The following is a 9,487-nucleotide window of genomic DNA, read 5'->3' on the forward strand; positions in this document are numbered from 1 at the left end:
CGTTTGTATAAGTATGCTCAGAGACTATATAAATAACCAAGCAAACTCGACATTATAATAGCACCTCAGTTTTGAACCATCAGCATGCAAACTTTTGTGTATAAAAAGGGAAGGGATAGTCTCGTTCCAAAGTAATGCAATCTCAGTTTCTACGCACACAAATATGCAAAAAGAATCACATTACGTGAAAAAAAAAAGATTAGTCAACAAACTAATATGGGGGGGGGCATCTTCATGGTACATTTATATTACTCAGGAATTTATTTATTTTTTATATTACTCAGGAACTGTCACAATTGGGGGGGGGGGGCTCCAAATCTCTTAGCCTCATCTGCCAAGAAGTCACAATAAATTGCTATGATGCCTGAAAAGGTTATTTTTTGCAGGTTCCTCCTCACAATCTGTCCACTGAGTTTTGGGTTTTTTGAGGGGGATTGAGTTTCATTCATGGCCTGTTCTTCTTGCTTCAGAGGCTGCACCATTGCCCTTATAGACGTAGTACATGGTGAAGCTGAATTCCTCAGCTCTGAGGCGGAGAAGGAGCTGGCTGAGGAGACAGCTAGTTTAAATTGCCCCAGATCCTGCAACAAGAGGCTTGCCATACGTCAGGAAAATTCCTGCCATGTCCTGGTTTTTGGGCGTAAAAATGGTGTCGGGGGGGGGGGGGGGTTGCCAAACCGGCAAAATGTCAGGGAAAACCCAGACGTTTTGCGGCCTTCCTAAAAAAAATTTAAAAAATAATGCTCAAGAACTTTGCGGGTGTTAGGAATTTTACTTTTTGAAATATGGCCACCCTTTGCAACAAGTAGCATTTGCTAACAACAAGAATCTGTGGAAGCCCAGAGAACAGTGAAGGTGTTACAACGAATGCCCCATGGTGGAATTCCCTCCTCCTTGTTCCTTTCTTTCTTATTTTTTTTACCTCAGCACAGTAACATAACAATGTGGATGTTCTAGAGTTGCCGTATTTCAAAAAGTAAAAACCAGGGCACCCTAAATGTTGTTGAGATTTTTTGTTTAGCAGAAAAATAGTGGTGCAACAATGTTACATTTCGTTTTCAGACAAGCAGTTTACTTTTCAAATGTTATCAGAAGAACTAGAATTCAGGGTCAAATAATTTCACAGAAACCGCTTCTTAAAATGCTATCTGAATATTAATGCTTAATTAATTAATTAAATTCATTTATAACCAATGAGCTAGGTCAGGATTGAGGCAGTAGTCCTAAACACACTTACTAGGGAGTAAGCCCCATTAAAAGAAAATGAAGCTTACTTCCATTAACACACATAAGATTGTGCTTCAGAACAGTTGCGCCTATGTGCCATTGCAATCGATGTGAAAAATTAGTCACCGCTAACTTGCCCGATTGAATTGAACAGGAACTAAATGCAACACACTTACTCTGAATCCAACCCAGTATGGTTTTAATATGTCTTGCTTGATGTTGTTACAGTACAAGGACATTTTATTTCGTTGTAGAATGCATGCCTCAGCCAGTCAATGCAATTAAATGTTTTTTAATTTCTCTTTTTTAAAACCAAAACAAAACTGCAGAGAGGAAGGATCAGAAGTTTGCAGTGACTGAAGAGAAATAGCACCGTTATTCTTGAACTCTTGATTTGTGTGAAAGGTTACGTATTTAAAACATTTTTATACTATTCTTCAACATCAGTGCCAAGAAAGCTACTCTAGGATGTTCCAAAACCAGCTAAAAATTCCTCTCTTCCATTGCTGAGTACTGCACCCCTGATAGAGGAAGTATCTGAAATAGGACTTTCTGAAGATATCTGAAACAGAGACCTTCTGTTAGTCTCAAAATGTGGGTTAGATTTGCATGGGAAGAAGCACTCTTTCAGCTTTCATAAGTAGGGACACATGATGGAGTATGCAGGGAATGGCTAAAAGCAATATCAGCCAGAGGGCCCATTTGAATTAAGCAAATATATTTGGGGCTGTTTTCAGAAAGTGGTTAACAGTGCCCATTGTGTGCTGGTGATGTTCTCGACCCACACTGACCAAGAGCTATTAGCTACCATCTACATGGGGTATGCAGTTCTAGCCCACTCCAGGTTACTATAATAGCTATACCGATCAGTAATGGGAAGACTCTCTTCCATTTTTATTGCAATGTTGGAACTATGTGTGGCCTTCTCTGGTGGAATCCAAGCACATATAAAAAACGCTGTGGAAATGCTTAAAAAAAAAGTTTTGAAAAACACATTGAATTTTGCGTAGCTCACTGACACCATCTAGTGTCACATTTGTATATTGCACTTTACAACACATATAAAATGTTTTATTTGCAGCTGTGTCCTCTGTTTATTGCCAAAAACTATGGCTTTCTCCACATTAGAGAGTATTTTGGGATATCCCTCACTCCAAACTTACATTAAGATTTTCATGAATAGTGGTGGAACCACTCAGGGCTTTTTTTTCGAGAAAAATAGGTGCCAGTACTCACCATGAAGTTGTTACAGTAAGTGTCACACTTTTTAAACCAAAAAAGGAGAGTTGCTGGTACTCACCATGAAGTTGTTACAGTGCCACACTTTTTAACATAAAAAAAAAGATGTGCTGTTACTGCAAACCCTTTAGTGCCTCCCTGAAAAAAAGCACTGGAACTACGGCATATTTCTGTTCTTAAAATGTAAAAAAGTAAACAGAGAAGTAAAGCCTATCATGCTGAATGTCTGAAATACTGATCACTGCTTTTTTTTAAAAAAAGGAATAAATCATACCTAGTGCTGTGACCCTAAGCAAATTTATGGGGAAATAAGTTTACTTTAAATGTATGGCCTCTTATTCCAAGTAACTATGTTTAGTACTTTTCTTTAAAAGCTCTGTAATTATATTTTTCATCTTTTAACACACTCCTATGGTAACTGGAGATCAAATGAAAATGATGTCATTGCTATTGTCTCATATGGAAAAATGATAAATATGAGTAAGAGAGCACCATGTTACTCAAAATGCATTTTGTTAAATGTATGTTGCTAATGCTTTAAATACACAAATACTTTGCATAATTTTAATTATAATTTGGTTTAAATTTCAGAACAGCTCTCATCAAGTTTTGTTACTCAGAACTGAATATGGAAAGTTTACAAGCACTGCTATCCATATCAGAAGAGATGGAAGAACCATGGCCAAAGAAACTCAAAACAGATAGTCAAGTGAGCTCAAATGAGCAGAGGCAGTTGCTAAAAAGTTTATGCTATGCAGATAAGAAATCACCAGACACACATCTAGGTTTTCCTGAAGGATCTTGGGATTTTAGTCTAAATGATTTGGAATTGCAAGAGAAAAACAGCACAAAAACCAGCTTAAGACAGGATCTACATTTTATGAATGCCCATTTGCATTCCAGATTGTTAGGAAATACACCATTCATAGAAAAATGGGCACTTGAAAATGATTACTGTAGCAAATTAAAAGATTCTGGTTCTGAATTTAATGAAAATATTAATTCATTGGTCACAAAACCAAAACCTTGGACCATTTTTGCTAAAGAAAAAGAAAAATCAATAGACAGTGGCAACATTTCAAAGGAGATTGAGTTACCATCAGTAAATATACTTTCTTACAACATCTTGGCAGAAAATATTGTTGCAAGACTAGAATATTTACTTACAGATGTGCCAGCATTTCAAACTAATGAAAATGGCACAGCTTGTCTTCATGTACATGGAGAAAAAAACCATATTCCCAAACCAGTTGCAGATGGTGGAAGCATCATTGACAAAATCCCACTGCTACGTTTGTTAGCTGGCAATTTCATGAAAGAGAGAAAATCAAACATTGGATCGTTCTTATATGAATATAAAAATGTTGTGGGTGAGGATGAAAATATTTTATTCCGCAAAAAGCAAACAAATGCCTTGGCAAAGACTAACTTAAGAAGGAACAAAGTATATAAGCACATGTATATATCTTATTCAAGAAGCCGTACAGTTGTAAATACCAAATTAGTAAAATGTGCTGCTTTTGAGTTATTTTTACATGATTGCAGCACTGCAGTTGAAAAGAATGCCTCAATATTCAGCCATTTTTTTCTGCTCAATACCCAACAAAGGGAAATATCCAATGGCACCAGTACCATGGAACACTTTGAATTTTCCAGATATACCATAGAAGATGGTAGCTTTTCAGTAGCTGGTAATGAAAAAGAACAAATGGCAAGGCAACTTATAATTTCTAACAAACACATTTTCCCAGAGAATGATTTTCACAGCTCTACTTTATGGGGGGGAAGGTTGTGTAGTCCTACAGTGCACAACCTGTCAGCAAACTTCAGACTATTTAACTATTTGACTTCAGCTCCACTCAAATTTGGGAAGTGCAGTATTCAACAATCAAATCTTCCAATGGTGAGTACAATGGAACCAAATATACAAAAGAGAACTGGAAAATTCTTCAATGAAAACAATGCTTTTCCTGTTAAAAAATTTAAAGCTTCTCATTTTATTCCAAGAGTACATAGCAAAGCACAAACAAGCAAAAGCAAATGTGTCCCAGAATATATAAGAACTTGTAGCAGAGCAATGATGAACAAAACAAGGAATGGTAATTGTGAAGACTGTGGTTCTACTGAAATGAAAGTCAATTTTTTTCCATTTGACACATATAAACAAATTTGCCTCAGTACTGATTCAGAGGAAATTTCATTTATAGGAAATGTGATCTTTAATGTTGAAAATAATAAAAAAGATAGCAAAGGATATTTTGTTCCTGATAAAAGAATAACTTGCAGTGGCTCTGATACATTGACTTCTAATTGTGTTCTCCATCAGTTATATACAATTTGCAATCCTTTTTTGGAACAGAAAAGCAAAAGTAAAAAGTCTAAGTATCCCAAAGATATAAACAGCAATAGTCAAAGGCACACATGTGAAGACAACAACATGCACTTCCCTATTAATGGCCTTAATTCTGGAAATGTACTTAAATATAATGATGACCAGTATTTTACTTCAACTGTTTCCTATGATGTTTGCATAGATCAAAATAGACCAGTGAGTGTCAAAGCTCAGCGTTACAAGATTTCCCAGCATGGAAAAAGAAGAAAACCAAGTGGCTTTGTATTTGAAACTAATAATAGTGTTTTACCATACTACCCTGTTTGTAGTTCTAGAATCTCTAAGAACTTGAAACATCCTATAGTTAAAAAAGTAGAAAATCTGAATTTATTGCTTCAAAAAAGTATTTTACTAAACAGCACACATAATCCAGAGCTAGTGTCTGTGAAACAAAATACCAAAGATGTGGATAAGAAAGAAAATTCAACTTTTGAGCAGAGTTATGTAAGCAAAAGAAATCAACCTCAGAATATAACTACGCTATGTTTCAATTATGGATGTGGGGAAAGGGTTAGTTCTAAAGACACATTAACAATGACTTCATGCACAATGAAACAAGCCCATTTTGAAGATGCCACAGAAAAGCATTTATCTTCTGAAATTAAAAGCAGACACGAGTTTGAACTGAAAAATCAATTTGATCTGGTACTGGAAGAGCTTTTCATGTTTAATGAAATTAGTAAGGAAAATGTGGAAAAAGAAATGTGGAAATGTGGGGAAAGAAATTTTTTGGAGAAAGATCCCCTTGTATTTAATCATTCTGGCAGCATACTAGATGAAGACTCCAGAAATGTTTTTGAAAATAAAGCGAATGCGACCTTCACCACTACTGGTAGTACTGTGAACAGTACTATTGTAAAGCATACAACTGGGATGAAGCCAACTAAGGATGAACAAAGTTTATTTAAGAACACAGTGATAAAAAGTCCTGGAGAGCAAGAAGTACCACATGACCACTGTCCTTTGAGTGTAACAGATGAAGAAATGTTCTATGCACCCTCTCAAGGTAACTATATTATTATGCAGTATGATCACATAGTTGAATTGGCCTTCTGTTGCATGTGAATCAAGAGGGAAAGGATGTGTCAGACCTTTCTGAATGTGCTAATACAGATTACATTTTCAAGGTAACTAGTAGGGCTGGTTTCAGGCTTGAGGGGCTTTGGTGGAACCCATTCTCTATTGGTCCAGGCCAACTTACCTGGCAGAAGTGACAGCTGGCAGCAGTGTCAGGTGGCTGAAGGACACCATTTAAGATTTCAACAGTGTTACAGAATGACACTAAAGTTGCATTCCCATCCCAACTTACTTGGGAGTAATTCAGGAGTCCTTACTTCTGAGTAGATATGGTAAATATAGGGGAATGAAGTGTAGGCATCAGGAGTGGTCCGGGTCAGGGTACTGGGGGGGGGAAGCTGTCCAGGGATTCAATGTGCTGTTTCTGGTCATGATAACTGGTTAAAGGCATCAAAAGGTTATCTAGCAGGTTATCTAGCATCTGTTTTGCTAGAGCAAAACACCAGTTCAACTTTAAAAAATAAATATAATACTAATTGTGAGTTTATTTTTTACATTTAAGAACATGGCGATTCTCCTTGTAAACAACCTTTCACTTGGAGCCCAGCATTTGTGCCTCATACATTTATGGAAGAAAGAAGCTGTGGTTTAAGAAATGAAAGAGGTAAATTATTCTGATTTTAGTTATTTACCATAGAAAAGTTGTTACCTTATATTTATTTTTCAATGTAAATCACAGCAAGTAGATGGGAAAAGACAGCCTGGCTAATTATATTCAAAATCATACACAAGCAATAGGCACATTATATGTATAATACGTGTAGAACAGTCAAGCCCTCTGCAGTACTATATTTCCGTAGCACAATTTTGTAAATATAAGTGTTTGTGTACAGTTATATGAATTGCTGCATGAATCTGTTTATGTACCGGCTACTCTAGGAAACTTGGACTGTATATGTGCAATAATATTGTAGATATACTAATGCATATAGTATGTAAGAATTGTATTTATCACCACAATATTAATGTTGGAAATTACAATATCAGTGTTTGATCTAGATAAGAAGAAGATTGTATTATTTCTCTTGGATACTATACAATAGATGCCTATGATGCACACCAAAATGTACATATATTTATTGTTGTGGTGGTATTCACAATTCTGCAGCCTTGATTTGGCTTGGACTAAGAAAAACTTCAAACTCTCATAATGAGAAACTATGGTGAGACAGAGATACACATACAAAGTGCTTTCAGTTTTCATAATGCAGTTTCTTATCTTTTTATACAGGAGATTTTTTATTGGATGGAATTGTAAGAGTACAGCCTCTTAAAACATGTTGTGGTCCTTTAAGAGTTGGATTATCAAAGAAAGCTAAGCCAAAACAACTTCATCCATATTTGAAATAGTTCAATATACCATGTTTTAAAAAGCACTTTTGAACCAAAACCATTTACAGTTTTTAGTACATTATATATATGTTATAAATATTTTTGGTTTTAAAGGTTTTAATAATAAAAGTCCTGTACAATGATATACTATGATATGAGTGCTTCATAATGTAGTTTTACAGCATTTATTTTTATAAGGATTCTGTGAAATTTCTAAACTTTCATATTTAATATGATGCAAATTCATTGGATCAATGCATTATCTTTGGTTAAGCTATTCTCATTTCTTAAAGTACACTAACAAAATGTAGCAGCTTATAGCATTTTATTAAATAATCAGCCATTTTTAATTATATAGATCAGCTTTAATGCATTATAGAATACACTGGTCAATAATGATCTAAAGTCATGTCATTCACACAAGGACTTCCTGTGGCACAACATAACTTTTTCTTTTATCCCCATAGCCCCCCATAATCTGCTTTGGAGGGTTGGGGAAGCCCCAGAACAGGTTTTGGGGATGCAGGGGAGGAGGAGAGGGGGGAGAAGCTTTGTTGCATAAGCAGACATCCTTGTGACAATGAAGTGACTTCACTGGATAAGAACCCATAGCCTTCCTTTTTTAATATATTCATATATTCTTCTTAAGAGAACTTGTGTCTTGATCAGCACAACACTAGGTTATATGCATGGCTACTGCATATTAGAATCTCTGCACAACTGAATTGTTGTTTGGAGCTACTACCTGTCACAGAGTTGAGAATGGAAGGGAAAAAAGATTGTATTCACTTTTCCCACTTTTCATATTCTGGCAAATGATTTAGCAGTGTATTCATATTGAGGGTTTCTCCCCATTTTATAAGAATTCTCGTAAAGGTTGTTGTTTGCTCACCTTTGGGCATTCCATGAGCTATTATAATCCAAATAAATAGAATATCTCAATTTGGGATGACAGGGTGCTATAGAGTTGCTTTACTGCACATGCCATTAGTATAAGGATCACACATTTAGTTGCATATGTGGCTTAGCTGACAATTCATGAATATTCAAAGCCAATGACAAATAAAGAGAATTGCTTCCTATTAACAATTAACATTCACATAATGGGCAACCCCATTCCCCTTCCCAGCTGCTGCCAATCTCAGAAACTTAATAGATAGTCTTTTCCCTGCCACAGCATGCCACCAAAGTTGTTAACAATTGTATTATCTGTGATCAAATCCGAAAGGCAATTGGACCAAAGTTAGTTGTGAATGAGTAACTTATTCCGTTGTTTTTAGTGAGGCAGTGCAATCCCATAAATGTATATTCAGAAGTAAGTTGCATTAAACTAAAGGAGACTTACTTCTGAGTAGACATGAATAGGAGTGCACTATTAGGCACAGGTGACTTTAACTAGATGGGAACCAATAACTTCAAACCCAGTTCCAAAACAATCACGTTGTTTGTCTCATTGAAACATAGGAGCTAAATAGTCTTACTTTACCTTGCTTTGTGTTTAAGACCAGTTTACTGAGTGATTCCTAAACACTGGGTCACAGCTAGAGTGTGTTATGTAACTTCCAACTGTTAGCACTGGAATTATGATAAACAGTTGATTAATGGTGTCTATGTTCACATGTTTTTTGGAGTTATGGGTGATTCAATGTAAACATGTTTGTTATTAAGCCCTTTTATAAGCATTTTAGTAGTTACTGCACTAAGTTGATATTGAAATTTCCTATTTACATAAGCATGTTATGTTGAAACTGAGCCTGCAATTGCTCATATTACCTAACTCTCTTTTTCAGTCAGATTGACTTATCTTTTAAATAAAACATTAGCAAAAACCAAAATAAAACACAATGGCAAAAAATGGTAACACCAAATAAGACAGCTAATTAAGATCTGAGAGCGAAATAAAGGATTTTAACAATTTTAACTGTTCTTTTCTATTTCTTCAGTGTTTTCAAATATCTGGGTACTTGTAATTTAACAAAGAGCAAGTCCTAAGCTATGTAACAGGACTGGAATGTAGAACTTTAATTGCAGATTGAATATCAATTTTAGATAAAGGAGAATTGGATTATGCAAAATTACACCAGCTGCATAAGACAAATTATGCAACAACAAGCTATTTTTGAATCTCTGGACCTTGGCAGGATGTTTCCTTTTGATTTCAACAATGGCATCTGAAACAGAAGAATATAGCAACCATCTAAACCCTCTATATAAAGCATC

At 35.5% G+C, this 9,487-nt stretch overlaps 1 protein-coding gene across 2 annotated transcripts; it reads left to right on the forward strand.

Moving 5' to 3' along the window:
* The first annotated feature begins 296 nt into the window (after positions 1-296).
* Positions 297-9,188, forward strand: RAD51AP2 (RAD51 associated protein 2). Of its 2 annotated transcripts, none has more exons than XM_053380921.1 (4): positions 297-1,632; positions 3,058-5,864; positions 6,438-6,539; positions 7,167-9,188. In XM_053380921.1, exons 2-4 carry the CDS (start codon positions 3,095-3,097, stop codon positions 7,283-7,285), a joined length of 2,991 nt encoding a protein of 996 aa, XP_053236896.1. In that variant the 5' UTR covers positions 297-1,632; positions 3,058-3,094; the 3' UTR covers positions 7,286-9,188. The 2 variants fall into 2 exon arrangements, with proteins under 2 accessions (XP_053236896.1, XP_053236897.1); XM_053380922.1 differs by having other exon boundaries at positions 3,063-5,864.
* Positions 9,189-9,487: the final 299 nt, after the last annotated feature.

The sequence above is a fragment of the Podarcis raffonei genome, chromosome 3 (assembly GCF_027172205.1).
Source record: "Podarcis raffonei isolate rPodRaf1 chromosome 3, rPodRaf1.pri, whole genome shotgun sequence".
NCBI lineage: Eukaryota > Metazoa > Chordata > Lepidosauria > Squamata > Lacertidae > Podarcis > Podarcis raffonei.

What these genes read in the sequence shown, in the direction of transcription:
- RAD51AP2 (XM_053380921.1), top strand. Translation starts at nt 3,095, where the DNA reads ATGGAAAGTTTACAAGCACTGCTATCCATATCAGAAGAGATGGAAGAA. An exon ending in GTTCTATGCACCCTCTCAAG is followed by an intron (nt 5,865 to 6,437) that starts GTAACTATATTA and finishes TTTACATTTAAG; the next exon opens with AACATGGCGATTCTCCTTGT. An exon ending in TGGTTTAAGAAATGAAAGAG is followed by an intron (nt 6,540 to 7,166) that starts GTAAATTATTCT and finishes CTTTTTATACAG; the next exon opens with GAGATTTTTTATTGGATGGA.